Source organism: Taudactylus pleione, unplaced genomic scaffold (genome assembly GCF_031769625.1).
Source record: "Taudactylus pleione unplaced genomic scaffold, aTauple2 ptg000842l, whole genome shotgun sequence".
In the NCBI taxonomy this organism is placed as follows: Eukaryota; Metazoa; Chordata; class Amphibia; order Anura; family Myobatrachidae; genus Taudactylus; species Taudactylus pleione.
In genome coordinates this window covers 3,748,536-3,763,632 of record NW_028285244.1, presented here as the reverse complement: position 1 = coordinate 3,763,632, position 15,097 = coordinate 3,748,536, and the positions used below count along the sequence as shown (strand labels likewise).

At 46.3% G+C, this 15,097-nt stretch overlaps 1 protein-coding gene across 10 annotated transcripts; it reads right to left on the bottom strand.

The window, feature by feature from the left end:
• Positions 1-213: 213 nt before the first annotated feature.
• Positions 214-14,183, bottom strand: EEF1AKMT1 (EEF1A lysine methyltransferase 1). 10 transcript variants are annotated; one of them, XM_088458531.1, is made up of 7 exons: positions 14,073-14,182; positions 12,508-12,657; positions 12,073-12,111; positions 11,313-11,559; positions 3,068-3,150; positions 1,866-2,146; positions 214-653 (listed from the first exon to the last, which is right to left on the bottom strand). In XM_088458531.1, exons 4-7 carry the CDS (start codon positions 11,466-11,468, stop codon positions 517-519), a joined length of 657 nt encoding a protein of 218 aa, XP_088314657.1. In that variant the 5' UTR covers positions 11,469-11,559; positions 12,073-12,111; positions 12,508-12,657; positions 14,073-14,182; the 3' UTR covers positions 214-516. The 10 variants fall into 10 exon arrangements, with proteins under 10 accessions (XP_088314657.1, XP_088314658.1, XP_088314659.1 ...); XM_088458532.1 differs by lacking the exon at positions 12,073-12,111; XM_088458533.1 differs by lacking the exon at positions 12,508-12,657.
• Between the last annotated feature and the right edge of the window lie 914 nt (positions 14,184-15,097).

Here is a 15,097-nt window from a genome sequence, read left to right as displayed (position 1 = left end):
GTAACTACACCCCATAACCTTTAGATATCAGCAGAAATGTATTTCCAGGACATGACATCAGCATCTAGGTCCACCACTGAGCCAAATTATGGGTTGGGATGCAGCCTGACATCATGTGGGCCCAGCGGAGGTGGCATAGACAGATTATTACAGCATAAGGTGTTATGCAGAGGTAGAATTCTACCATTAACCTGAGGAATGAGCAGAAGTACATAGGAATTTAGTGACTTGATATTTTCTCTCTTTAAAAGAAACAAGTACAGATGAAGCAGACTTATGTGTACATTGAGCTGCACACATAAAACCCATTCAGTAGTGCGCCTGTGATGTCCGTACATACAAATTAGATGTCTATTTACCACGAAGTGTAGCACAGATGGAGAAAGTCCTCTGCATCATTAAATTCTAAGATGGCAGCTTCAGAAATCTAAACACTGTGCGCAAAACAAATAAAAGGTTTAAGAGGTGTTACTGATGGCTTCTTGGAGTTTGACCATAAGGCCACAAGACAGATCTCTAAGACGTGGAATCCAGTCCTATCTCATAGTTTGTGTAGCAGCGGAACTCATTTGCCAGGGACCGTGTATGCTTGGGGATGAATTTACACATCTTCAGGTCAAGTATCTGGGTCACCAAAGCCTCCATCACAGCCCCTGGAGCACCACATAAAAAAACAAACAAAAACACATTAGTTGGATGTCTGCACTTTGCCGATATAAATGTGTGATTCACAGAACACTGTTTCTGAACAAGTTTCACAGGAGCCCCCCCCCCAGAATTGCTCTGCGGTATTGGGGATCCAATTCCTTCCACTATCCACCACCCTGGCTCACATAATGGCACTGCCATCACACACGGCCCTGTCCTCACTGACTCCAACACACACGAGTGTTCGGGTCACTAATTCCCCACCTCACCCTCCCAAAGGTCAGCACAATCATTTCCTGAAATATTCTGTGCTGCTGTGAATAGTCACGTGATCTAGAACTTGTTTTATCCATGCCGGATTCATAACAGGGGTCCCATGGACACAAGGATCGATGACATAGTGATCAGATGGAACTTAATAAGGTGTTTATCTACCAAAGTGTAAATTGTTTGCAGTCAGTGTGAGACACAGAGAGATCACATCTTCAGTATGCTGCATGCGTTTGTACAATCCCATTAGGATAGATTTATTATGAAAGAAACAAAAAAAGTTAAGTTAATAAATATTAACACAGTTGTTTATGATCAGCAAACATGCAATATACAGTGCGCTATCTACAAAGACCTCTTCCATCACCTCCTAGAATAATAAATCCATTGGACTCCACATTAGTTTTAACTTACAGTAGCAACAGTTATATCCTAACCATATAACTACAGTATCTCCTTAACATCCACATTAAGTGACGTTACTGGGGTATTATAGGGAGAGAGATACGGCCAGACATGTGGGTAGTGCCAGTGTTATGAAGGAGCTTTCGCTGTGTGGGTCCCGATTTTTAGATCAGACCACATTAGACTGTGTGGATGACTGCGAGTTTCCTCAATGTACTTCCAGCCACTTACCCTCCGGCTGTATAAGTGCACTTTCCATCTATGTATAATGGCTCATTAGTTTTTGTACAGTGTACTGTGGCTTTGAGATAACTCTAGAGCAGTGGTGTCGCACTCGGGCCCTCCAGCTGCAGTGGAACTACACATCCCAGCATGCAGTGCCACAGTTTTGCTATTAGGGCATGCTAAAACTGTGGCAGGGCATGCTGGGATATGTAGTCCCACAAAAGCTGAAAGGCCCAAGTTTGACACCACTGCTGTAGAGGAACCCTTATGATTTAGGAATATCATACCAAGCTACGCTGAATTAGTATTTTACCTACCTGTGCACAAGATGATCTTCCCTGTGGTCAGGTAGCGGATGGTCTCAGCTGTTTTACGCAGGCATTCCTCAGACAGGTATGGGGGGTCTGCTAATACTATATCGCAGCTATGCTGCTGGAGCCTCTCAGGTAGGTCTAACGGGTTATTGTAATCGTAGAAGACAAAATCATCTCCATAGACTGAAAACCTCCTATCGTATTCCAGCAAGCAAACCGACGCGTCCTCCCCCGCCAGACCTTTGAGTTTCTGGTAAATGCTGGGGGCACTAACACAAGCTATCCTGCAGAGACACACAAGAGGTAATAGCCATCAGCAGACACAGGAGTTCTGTCCTAATATTTTACTGAGAGACACAGATTAAAGGAAATATTATATACATATATATACACATATATATATACATACATACACACACACACACACACACACACACACACATTTTTAAACGTGTTTATGGTTTCAAAAGTAAGAAAACTACAGTGACATGCGCATGGACCAACAGGAACACAACTGCATACAGAGTATCATGGGAAGACTGCATATAAGCGTGTAATTACATATAAGTAAAATCTAGACTAAAATGGGTACAAAAACAAGTGAACAGATAAACCTGGAGAACTAAAGCACATGTCAATCAGGACTGAAAGCATAAATCCAGAGCACGAGAAGAAAAGCAACAGCAGTAGAGGTAAAGAAATGCCTGATCACTCTAGAACAAGACGTCTGAAAAGCCAGAGGGAAGGGTCCCCTGAGGGGTAGTGTTATTGTACATAAATCAGTCATAAGGAACCTATCTGAAGACTTATGAAGAAAGACGGCATATATATTACTCTTGAGACAAACACAGTATTTAAAAATGGTCATCACTGCTAACTCGGTAACACATCTGCAAGGGGAAGCACTTGGCAGCGATATCTAGCCAGACCCTGCCCTCTCACGGCCATGACTGAAACAGTACTGTGACTGAGGAGCTGACAATCATCAGGGAGCGAACAAGGAGTTGTGCATATAGGCTGGCAGTGCTCTTAAACCTGCTTTCGGGCTGATCTCTTTACACAAGGCAAGGTGGAGGGGCTGAGAGCCATACGGATATATACAACTTACATGGGAACAGTGTAAGCTGCAAACATCATACAGTTATACAAACTAAGTGTGGATAGTACAGTACATCCTTTAAACCACACCTCAATATATGTCTTACCTTCCAGTCTTCCCAGAGGCCTCCAGTGCTTCTTTAGCTAAACACAATGCAGTCTCATCACTGTACCAAAACTGACTCAACTGCTAATATAAAAAACAGACAAAAAATAAGACCATTATTACAGTACAAGGGCTCCGCCTAGAGGCCTACATACAACACATGCCGTTACATCAGTTTTATGTCAGATAACTAATGTGTGAACCTTTTCTATCAGATCATTTATTTGGCTTTAGCCATCCATTAAAAATCTGGTTCCCCTAATGCCAGTTGTTCTGAAGTGCATGGAACAATAGGACACTTGACTGAAGATTTCAATATTGGCAGCTTATAGCTCTGATGATGAATATAAATAAATAGTGCTACAGATGTCACCAGGACCTTGTATGACACATATACACTGGTCACATTCATGAGACAGCCTGACTGGGCCGCATCAGACATTTTATCCCTATAAAAGCCATGCAGAAGAGGGTGACATGCAGTTTGGATATACTGTAGTATGTAGCCTCAGCCGTACTAGTTATTTGACTACTGCACCCAGCATATTCTTGCTGCAATTGTAATTGTATGTCCCTGCCTCAGCTGTACTAGGTATTTGACTACTGCTCTGAACAATTATCTTTGAACTTTGAAGTAATGTTAAATTAAGTAGTTTTTTATGTTTTTGTGTCCTTTGTTAGCTTTTAGCTATATAGACCCAGATGTTATCTTAATGGTATGTACTATTTGTTTGTTTAAGGTAATTTATTGCTGGCAATACTAGTGGGAGTGTTTTGGGGGTAGTTAGTAATCAGTGGCCTCACATGCCAGGTCTCCTATGTAAGGTTCATAGTAAGGCTGGTTGGAATTGGTATGAAATACCGCCGGCCTTCGATTCCCGTCAGCGGCAGCCCGACAGGATCAGAGTGCGACGCAGCGGAAGCCCGACAGCGCTGGAAATCCCAATCGTGGATAGGTAAGTATCCACTAACCTAACCCCCCTAACCCTCCTTAGGGGTGCCTAACCCTAACTTCCCCCCCAAGTGCCTAACCCTAATCCCCCCTCTAAGTGCCTAACCCTAACCACCCCCTTCCCCGCTGCCTAAAGCTAAGTCCCCCAGGGGGGGTGCCTAACCCTAAGTCCCCCCCGGGGGTGCCTAACCCTAACCCTCCCTCCCCCTAGCCTAACCCTAACCCTCCCGGGGGGGTGCCTAACCCTAAGTCCCCCCCGGGAGCCCTAATCCTAACCCTCCCCCCCCCAGCAGCTGTCCGCTCGCGGCGCCCGGCATCACTACGATCGTGATGCCGGGCGCCAGTCTCCCGGCGTCGGGGAAATGCGGGCGTCTACATCTAGACGCCCGGCATTTCACCCTTGCCGGGATAAGACAGTCGGGAAGCCGGCTGCCGGTATATAGGCAGTCGGCTTCCCGATTGCCTCCCGGCTGGTTAGCCTTTGGCTTGTTTGCCCTATCTTATAGTGCCCGATTTAAAAGTGCCAATTAAATTTTAAATCGATTATTGGCATTATGTCAGCGTTAAACAGAGGGGAACCCACCGATCTACAATCAAACAGCAAGCCAAACATTAAATGGACAAAGTGGGATGAACAATTGTGAGGTCACAGTCTCCATACTACTAGCTCCTGTGGATACATAACCAGGACTTTCATCACTGAACTCCCTGTCTGGTGGCTGCATAAACCTCGTGTCTCCCTTCCTACTATTGCTGCTGGCACTGTGCTTTACATATAATCCTAATGCATATGTATCTGTGTTAATGTCAGTTTACCTCTATAATAATGTACTTTTACCTTAGCTCTGTCTCTAAGTCTTATATCATCTAGCTCCTACCACTGTATATTTTATTATTTAATTTCTGCTCCCACCAAATCTCCACTTTTATTATACTCAATAATAAACTTTTGTTTTACAGTCACACTTTTCCCACACTGTACTATTACTTGCGTTTCTGTAAATCTGCACTCTCTCTTACATTCTTTCTCCATTCCTACTTTCAACTTTTTCTTCCCCCTATTTACATCATCCTTACCATGACCATGTTTTCTTCAACTCCCACCTTCACTCAGTGTCTACCTAATCTTTTGTTCTGCCCCTTGCTTCCACCTTTATCCTTTCCCCCTTGTCTCCTCCACTTCCTCTTCCCCTTATCTCCTCTCCTCTGTTTACCTTCCTCCCCATCTTCTCCCATTACTCCACTTTCATTCTCTTATACTCCACCGGGGTCCTTCTACCCCACCGCTAATCCCTCCTCCCACCCCCCTCTCCATGTCCCTTCCCCCCACATCCATCCACATATCATTAAGCTCCCTTCCTGCCCACCTTCTGCTGGCTCCCCTTCTAGCACTGGAGACCGCACCATCGCTACACTCTATTCATCTCGGTCCCCCAAACTAATCTCACCCCCACGCTACAGCAACCCTGATAATCTCATTCAAATCTCTACAACAAACTTTGTCTCTCTATCCTGTGCCCTCTGGAATGCCAGGTCAGTCTGTAATAAACTGGTCCCAGCCCATGACCTTTTCATCTCCAACTCCCTGAATCTCCTAGCTATTACTGAAACCTGGATTTCACCCTCTGACACCACTTCTCCTGCAGCTCTATCCTCTGGGGGCCTTACCTTTTCCCACACCCCACGACCTGGGGGTCGCCATGGTGGTGGTGTTGGGGTCCTCCTATCCCCTGGTTACTCATACCAACCCATTCCCTCTGAACCATCCCTTACATTCTCTACATTTGAAGTCCACGCCTCTTCCACCCAGTACACCTCAGAGTAGCTGTCATTTACCGTCCCCCTGGCCCTCCCTCCAAGTTCCTTGACAACTTTGCTTCCTGGCTCCCTCACTTTCTCTCCTCAGACCTTCCCTCCATTATCCTAGGTGACTTCAATATTCCAATTGATATCCCCCCAGAGTCCTCTGCCTCTAAACTCCTCACCCTCACATCTTCACTTGGTCTCTCCCAATGGACCTCCTCACCCTCCCATGTGAGTGGCCATTTGCTTGATCTGGTCTTCACTCACCGATGTGATATTTCTGATCACTCCAATTCCTCTTTCCCACTTTCTGACCATCACCTTCTCTCTTTTAACCTGTCCCTCTCTCCTTCCCCTTCTCTACCTCCAAATGCCACCATCACTAAGCGTAACATTGACGCTATCGACACAGTTTCCTTTTCTTCCCTGCTTGACTCGCTTCTCTCCTCTATCCTCTCTCTCTCCTGCCCTGACCAAGCCACTTCCCTATACAACGCCTCCCTTACTTCTGCTCTGGACTCTGTTGCTCCGGCGATCACTACTCACACTTGCAGATCTACTCCTCAACCCTGGCATTCCAAATGCACCAGATACCTGCAAAAGTGTTCACGAACCGCCGAGCGACAGTGGAGAAGATCACGCTCTAAGGCAGATTTTATCCATTTCAAATTTATGCTCTTATCCTATAATGCTGCTCTCTCCATCTCTAAACAGTCATATTTCAAGATCGTCATCTCCTCTCAGTCCTCAAATCCCCAGCATCTCTTCACCACTTTCAACTCCCTCCTTCGCCCACCCCCTCCTCGTCTCCCCTCCTTGCTCTCTGCCCTTGACTTTGCTACCTACTTTACAACTAAAAGTGATTCCATACGTCAGGACATCATATCCAACCAGTCCCCCAGCTCTCCACCTCCTCTTTTCCCAGATCACCCCTCCCAATCAACTTTACCAACTCTAACATCCTTCTCCCCTGTATCTGGAGAGGAACTCATGGCCCTCATCCAGTCCTCCCCCCTTCCATCTCCCCCTTTGATGATATCCCCTCACGCCGCCTCCGCTTCCTCTCTCTTTCTGCCTGCTCCCATCTTGCCCACCTCATTAACCTCTCCCTCTCATCAGGCACTGTTCCTTCTGCATTCAAGCATGCCCTTGTCTCCCCCATTCTTAAAAAAACCTACCCTTGATCCTAACCTTCTTTTTAACTACCAACCCATCTCTCTCCTCCCTTTTGCCTCCAAACTCCTTGAGCGGATTGTCTACAAACGCCTTACCACTTTTCTATCCTCCCACTCCCTCCTTGACCCTTTTCAGTCCGGCTTCCGTTCTCTCCACTCCACTGAAACTGCCCTCACGAAAGTCAGCAACGACCTCCTTGCTGCCAAATCCAAGGGCCACTACGCTCTTCTCAATCTCCTTGATCTCTCTGCTGCTTTTGACACTGTGGACCACCCTCTCCTGCTGCATATCCTTCACTCCCTTGGTTTACGTAACACTGCCCTCTCCTGGCTGTCATCCTACCTCTCTGACCGATCTGTCTCAGCTTCCTCTCATGACTCCTCTTTCCCCCCCCCCCCCCCCCTTCACAGCCTCTTACAGTGGGTGTCCCTCAAGGTTCTGTTCTTGGACCTCTTCTATTGTCTCTCTATACGTCCTCTCTAGGTGAACTCATCAGCTCTTTTGACCTCCATTATCATCTCTATGCTGATGATACTCAAATCTACATTTCCTCCCCTGATCTCTCCCCCTCTCTTCTGACTCGTATCTCCAACTGTCTCTCTGCTAAATCTTCCTGGATGTCCCAGCGATTTCTTAAACTTAATATGTCTAAGACAGAGCTGATCGTCTTCCCACCCTCCCACATAACCTCACTTCCCACTATTTCTTTATCAATTGATGGTATAACTATCTCATCTAGTCCCAAGGTGCGCTCTCTTGGAGCTATCCTGGACTTATCCCTCTCCTTCAAACCACATATCCAGAACCTCTCACAGTCTTGTCGTTTCCATCTCAAAAATATTTCTAAGATCAGACCCTATCTCACCCAGGATGCTACAAAAACCCTCATACACTCACTGGTCATCTCCAGATTGGACTACTGTAACCTCCTCCTATCTGGCCTCCCCAAATCCTATCTCTCTCCTCTCCAGTCTATCCTTAATGCTGCTGCACGGCTTATCTTCCTCTCCAAACGCTCTACATCTGCCTCCCCTCTCCTACAAGCCCTCCACTGGCTCCCCTTCCCTTTTAGAACCCAATTTAAGGTTCTCACGCTCGCTTACAAAGCCATCACCCAATCTCCCTCCATATACATCTCTGATCTCATCTCCCTTCACTCTCCTCTCTCTTCGTTCAACTAATGAACGCCGCCTTTCATGCCAGCTGATTACTTCCTCCCGCCTCCAAGATTTTGCCCGCACTGCTCCCCACCTCTGCAACTCTCTCCCTCTCCCCATCAGACTCTCCACCTCTTTGCAATCCTTCAAATAGGGCTCTCAAGACCCACTACTTCATCAAAGCCTTCCAGCTATCATTCTAACTCCCTGATACATACACCTTCCTCCCAATCTGTGTCACCCCTGTTTTGTCTTCCCCTCCCCTTTTAGAATGTAAGCTCTTATGAGCAGGACCCTCTACCCTCTTGTACTTCTCCCTACTTTAGTTTGCTCTGTTGCTTATCTGGGTGTTATGGTCACTAATGTAGCAATATATATTATCCATGTCCTGGTCCAGTATTGTATTGTTCTGTAAGTCACTTGTCTACAATTTGTTTATGTACTGTGTAAGGCGCTGCAGCACATTTGTGGCGCCATATAAATAAATGATAATAATAATAATATATATAGGAATGATAAAATAAAAGCCTTTTCTGATGGATGTATTTGCTCAATGTGAGATCAATTCCACACTGCTCCCTTACACATGGAACCTGAAACATTATGCTGCAAGACACAGTGCTCCCTATCATAATAAGCAAGGGCTAGTCCATATATACATGGCAGCACAGACGGTGTAATGATTAGCATTACTGCCTCACAGCACTGAGGTCATGGGTTCGATTCCCACCACGACCCTTACTGTGCGGAGTTTGTATATTCTCCCTGTGCTTGCATGGGTTTCCTTCGGGTACTCCGGTTTCCTCCCACATTCCAAAAATATACCTGTAGGTTAATTGGCTCCCAACACAAATTAACTATTGTGTGTATGTGTGTGTGCATGTAATAGGGAATATAGATTGTAAGCTCCACTGGGGCAGGGCCTGATGTGAATGGCCAAATATTCTCTGTAAAGCGCTGCGGAATATGTGTGCGCTATATAAATAACTGGTAATAAATAAATAAATTCCATACAGAATGGGAACGGTGTAGTCCAGTTTACTGGCTACTGATTAAAGCCACCCAGCTATGCACAGATGATTTTCTGCTACCATTGTGGAATATAGCCAGCAAGACTGTATGCCAATTTATACATAAAATACCTTATTAAATGTAAACTCGCTGTTACAAAAATTGTGTTTGAGGAAATCTGTACAAACACAATCAGTCAGGTAGCTGCGTGCAGGACTTGTTGCAGTGAATTCTATCTACCACCCCTTTCCTGCATTTATCACAGTAGGTCATGATCCTGGCACCCCCTGAGCCAGCAGGTAAACCGGTATCCCCGACTGTACTTGTGACAAGCATTGTGGTATACACTGCAGCCATGTTGTTACCTCCTGGCTCCAGTATCCTGCAAACCAGCAGGTAATTCACATTCTCGGCTGCCCATAACATAAATGCTGTGATGCACACAGTCTATCCATTATTTCACAGCCATAGCTCAAGGCAGTCACTAGGATCAACGTGTCTGCTTCACTGGCCACATGCACCAATCATCTCTGCAGCTCACAAGTGCTTATGGATTGTAGTATTCGTTGCCAAGGATATTATTTCATGGGTGATGAGTCTGGAATTATCAACAGTTATAATCTGTCCTTATATTCACAGAGATTGCTTAACATCAGTGAATGTCATCTTTCCTACCTCCAACTCTGACTGGCTCCTGAATTTTACATGACTTTGTCCCCCTTAGGATTTAAGGTGCACATCCACTACACGATATAAATGGACGAATGAACGATAACAACATCTTTATCGTTCAATCGTTTGTTAATCGGGCATTGAATATGCTGGCAACGACTAGCGATGCGTGCTCTCGCTGGTCAATGTCAGCATCTGTCATCGCCTGAACATACTGGCCAACCTGGCGATATCGTCAGGTTGTGCAGGTTCGGGGATGAGGGAGGGTGCCGGCACTGACCGATATATCGGTCAGTGTGGGCACAATATCCACTGCACAGTATAATGAACGATAACGATGTCATATCGTTCATTCATCGTGTAGTGGACACGCCCCTTTAGAATAGTCCTGGTCAACCTGTGACTCTCCAGCTGTTGTGAAACTACATGTCCCAGCATACCCTCCCACCGATCAGCTTCTAAAGCATGCTGGGACTGGTAATTTCACAACAGCTGGAGAGCCACAGGTTGACCAGGCCTGATTTAGGGTGTTAGCATAGGGCCGAATTTAAATTTCCATATAAACAAAATGGTAACTGAGATCCTCACTTTAAAGGGGTTGGGGGGTACTTTTGGGCAAACCTGTTATTCTGACCTCTCCCCTATATGGAAAATCCCCTCATGAAAGCTCAATGCAGCATTATTAAAGTGTATTGGACTCAGGGCCTGATTCAGACCTGCTCGCGAGCGCTGAGCGCTCGCAAGCGGGTCGGTGTTGGGCCAGGTAGCATGCACGCGACGGACCCGGCTCCGTCGTGCGCATGCGCGAGACCCGGATAGCGACGGGCAAGCCGTCGCTATGGGTCTCGCTACAAAGGGGGCGTGCTGTCGATGGTGAGTGACAGCACGCCCCCTTTGGTGGGCGTGCCGGGGGCGTGGCTGGCCAGACGGAGGCGTTCCCATCACAAGTGATGTCAGTGGGAGTGCTTTTGGCTCTGATAGAGCCGAAAGCACTCCTGGGCTTTTGCGGCAGACGAGACCCTACCACAAGGGTCTCGTCGCAAGCCCCGATGGTCTTGAACATCGCGACCATCTTTTTGGCCGCTCGCTATAGCTGTGGGTGGTCAGGAAGGATGGCCCTGATTCAGAGCGAGCGCTCTGAAAGAGCGTCCAGCTCTGAATCAGGCCCTCAGCCCTCCTAGCTTTATGGCACCATACAGCAAAGTTGCCAAATGTATACATGCATTTCTATGGTGTTTAGTGTGGTCTTGGTACAATTGCACCTCGGTTTGTATTTATTACAGCACTTTGTGGTGTAGAGACTCTGTAGGCCGCGTGTCATTTATGCTTATTTTCTATGTCTTTTCAACAAAAAACAATTACAGCAAAGTATATGATACTGAGCATTGGCAGTAGAAACCTCCAGTATTACAATATGCTATATACACCACACATATAGAGGGCATCACCCAACGCCCTGATCGGGCATCTCTTACCCAATCTTCTTCAACAGCCCCGAATGCAAACTTGTCGCAGCTGGGTCCAGATATCAGAGAATCCCGCTGCTGCTGCTCCGCGTAAAACTCCTGTAGCGCGGCTAAAGTGTGAGCAGAGAGCCGAGAAACATCGTCGTCATCATCACTGCCGTCCATCACTCATATATACACCTAGACAATGGCAACCGGCACGTCAGCTACCAGTGTGTGGGACAGGAATTCACATGTACAAATGGCGTGACGGCACCTGAAATAACACATGTATAGCACACCCATATCAAAACACTTATTTTATATTTTGTAAATCCTGTTCTCAAGTACTGCTAACAAAAATAAATAGCAAACACATATCAACCATGTATTAAAATGCTAATAAAAAAAATAATAGCACCTAGTGCCACTTTCCAGTATGAGAAGTAGCATTGTATGGCAGAGTATCTGGGACATAAGGTTATATTTACTAAAGTATGGGTTTACAGAAGTGGAGATGTTGCCCATGGCAACCAATCAGATTCTACATATAATTTATCTAGCACTTTCTAGAAGATAATAACTAGAATCTGACTGGTTGCTATAGGCAATACCTCCACTTTAGTAGATATAGCCCATAGAGACTGAGTGCAGTACAGCAAGACAAGAATACAGATAGCTAGGGCGGACTAAAGGGAAATTAAATTCTACTGCAATCTCTGAGCGGTTATCACTGGGGCTATTCCCAAGAGGTCAGAACATATTTTATGGTCATGTTTATTTAGCTCACCTTCACCATTTCAATAAAAACCAGTTCAAACCTTTCAATCTGGGACATAAAGCAAAGTAAATATTATTATAAAACCAAAAGACTCAATTAGATAGCAGGAAAAAACTGGTCATTGATAAACAATGTATATAAAAGTGTGAGAGACGGCTGCTGTCTGTATATATTAGGGGGCGACACTCTGTTTCCCTGAATGTAGTCTGTGGCCTGGGCAATCTTCACTGTTTCTGTATCAGTAAAAAGCAATAATGATAACTGAAAATTAGATTCTAATTTCATACTAATAGAATTACTTTTATTAACAACAGTTATATAATACACACATATTACAGAGCGTTTTAGTCATTCACTTCAGTCCTTACCCCAGTGAAGCTTAAAGTCTATATTCCCTATCACATGTACATCCTTACATATTAGGGTTACACCAGATTATCTTACCAGCATGTTTTTGGAAGTTTGAGAGGAAACCGGAGTACCTGGTGGAAACCCACGCAAGCATAGGGAGAACATACAAACCCCAACCAGGGCTTTGAGTTCATGACCTCAGTGATGTGAGGCAGCAATGCTAACCACTATGCTGTGATGCTCCTGCAATACAATATAGTGCATATATATATAATGCGGTTAGGCGGTGTTTCCCTTATCACCCAGAGACATGCTTGCCGACTTTTGAACAAACATTTAATGGACATTGTGAAAGCAGCGCCTATGAGCGCGGCGGTACAGTGGGCATGGGCGTGTACTGCTACATCTGAGAGGCGCGTCATAAACCTGACTTAAATCCAAATGTAAATGAGCGCCAAAAGCGGTAAATTCTATTTGTTGATGAAAACACACTGATACTTTTCAGAAAATGCATGTAGCTATAGGGATCATTGGGGTAGATGTACTATAGCGGCACTTACCGTGCCGCTATAACGCTTCCCGCTTCGCCTCTTTACCGAGGCGAAGCAGGAAGCACTACCGATGAGATGTATAAACATCTCATCGGCCGGAGAGGGGGAGCGTTAACTCCCCCCTCCGGCGCTACCCGCTAGAGACAGCAGCGCATCAGCCTAGTGCTGATGCGCTGTGTCTCTGTCCCGGCCCCCCTGAGCATGCGCGGGATCTCGCAAGTAACGCGAGATCCCCGCGTGGAGCCGGCAGCCGCCGCAGCAGGGACAGCGCTGTCCCTGCTGTGGGGATAGGCTAGCGCCAGGCTGTAGCTGTCGATAACGACAGCTACAGCCGGCCGAACGGTCAACCGTTATGACCGTTCATACATGGATAGCAGCGCCGCATAGCGCCTCTGTCATTTACCGCCCAGACCCCCGATAATACATCGGGGAGAAGTGGTATCAGCGCACATAACGTGCGCTAATACCGTTTCTGGGCTTCATACATCTCCCCCATTGTGCTTTATAACCAATGCAGGGAAATTATACTAATGATACTATTTGAATGTATAGGTTTTTTTTTTTTTTATATAACAGCTTCATAATGGGGATAAAGTGCAATCAGGGAGATTGCTACTATTTCAGGGAGTCTCCCTGACAAAGAGGAGTTGGCAACTATGTCCTGAGGGAAGTATACTGATATATATGGCAGTGTACATACATAGCCACAAGGCTGTCAGGTATATTCATCTTCCCAGCAACAATGGCTGGCTATAAGACATCAATGGCACAAACAGACTAGAGCTGCTTACAACAGGCTTGGGCAACATGTGGCTCCCGTTGTTCATGTGGGACCACAAGTTCCAGCCAGTATTATAACTGTCTGGGGGAGGGGGGCAACCTCTCTATGCCCACTTGGATGGTAGGGAATGACGTTGGACACTGGCTGATACCTCATGGTCAATCTACGGAAGGGGATCTAGCTGTTACCGTAAAGGTGTAACCCACATGTCTGCCGTGTTCTCGCAGCCTAGTGATGACGTCATTGAAAACACAAACACACACACGTCGGTGACCACCTGTTAGCAAAGTACACAGCACAGATCAGCAACCTCCACAGCTCCTCACCTGTCTGCTGCTGCTCATCGCACCGCCTTGAGGAGACGGAGACCGGCCCCAAACCTGTCCTGCCGGGGATGGGTGTATGGTTCAAAACTACATTGCCCGTCATGCTTTGCTCTGATAGAGCCCCGCCCACTCACCACGTGGTGTGCATATTTTTACCTGAGCTAATAGCAGTCACAAGGTCATCATCGCTGGGAGGACCGCGTGACGTCAGACGGTGGGCGGAGTCACACAGTAAAAGGCGGGACTGTAAAAGTGACCGTCCGAGGAGGCGTGGAGGAGAGAGCGGGCTAGGGATGGTCATCGGTGGGGTGTCCATAGATGGGACCATAGTTTTTAACCATCTAAGGTGAACCATCGATGGTTTGCACCCCCCCTCGATGGCCACCGCTACCAGGCCGCAGGCCCATTAAATATATGGGCGGGGCTAAGCTTCGTCCAGTACATTAAAAAAAAAAATTTGGCTCACAGTCATCCATCGATGGCAGTCATCGATATATATTTTTATCGGTGAGAATTCATCGATGTTATGAAAGCACTGATGGCCGATGGCCATCCCTAGAGCAGGCTCATAGTTGCCAAGTAATTTTATAACAAGCGGAATTGGGCTTGTTTTTTTTTTCTTTTGCAAGTTTCTTGTTTTTGGGCTTACTTTTTTTGTGTGTATTGCAGAGGCACCCCTGGAGGTAAGTAAATGTGTGTGTGATGTGTGTTTTTTGCACTGGTAGTGCCTGAGGGAGGGGGATAGGTTGTGTCTGGGGAATAGAGGGCAGTAGCCAGTGGACAGGGTGAAGTCGGAGGGGGCAGGCAAGAAGGAGAGGTAAACTAGATGATAGAAATGAGGCAGGTACATGGGGGTGAGTTAAAATTACTGAGGCTGTTAAAAAGAGGGGATAATGGAATTAGACAGGAATGAAGGAGGTAAGGAAGAGGGGTGAGAGAAATGCGGAGAAGAAGAGTCACGTAAAGGAAAGGTGGGTACACACTAGGGGTGTGCACCGGCCACTTTTTGTGTTTTGGACCTGGAT

What these genes read in the sequence shown, in the direction of transcription:
- EEF1AKMT1 (XM_088458537.1), bottom strand. Translation starts at nt 11,468, where the DNA reads ATGGACGGCAGTGATGATGACGACGATGTTTCTCGGCTCTCTGCTCAC. An exon ending in GGGCTGTTGAAGAAGATTGG is followed by an intron (nt 3,151 to 11,312) that starts GTAAGAGATGCC and finishes TTTTTATATTAG; the next exon opens with CAGTTGAGTCAGTTTTGGTA. An exon ending in GCCTCTGGGAAGACTGGAAG is followed by an intron (nt 2,147 to 3,067) that starts GTAAGACATATA and finishes GTGTCTCTGCAG; the next exon opens with GATAGCTTGTGTTAGTGCCC.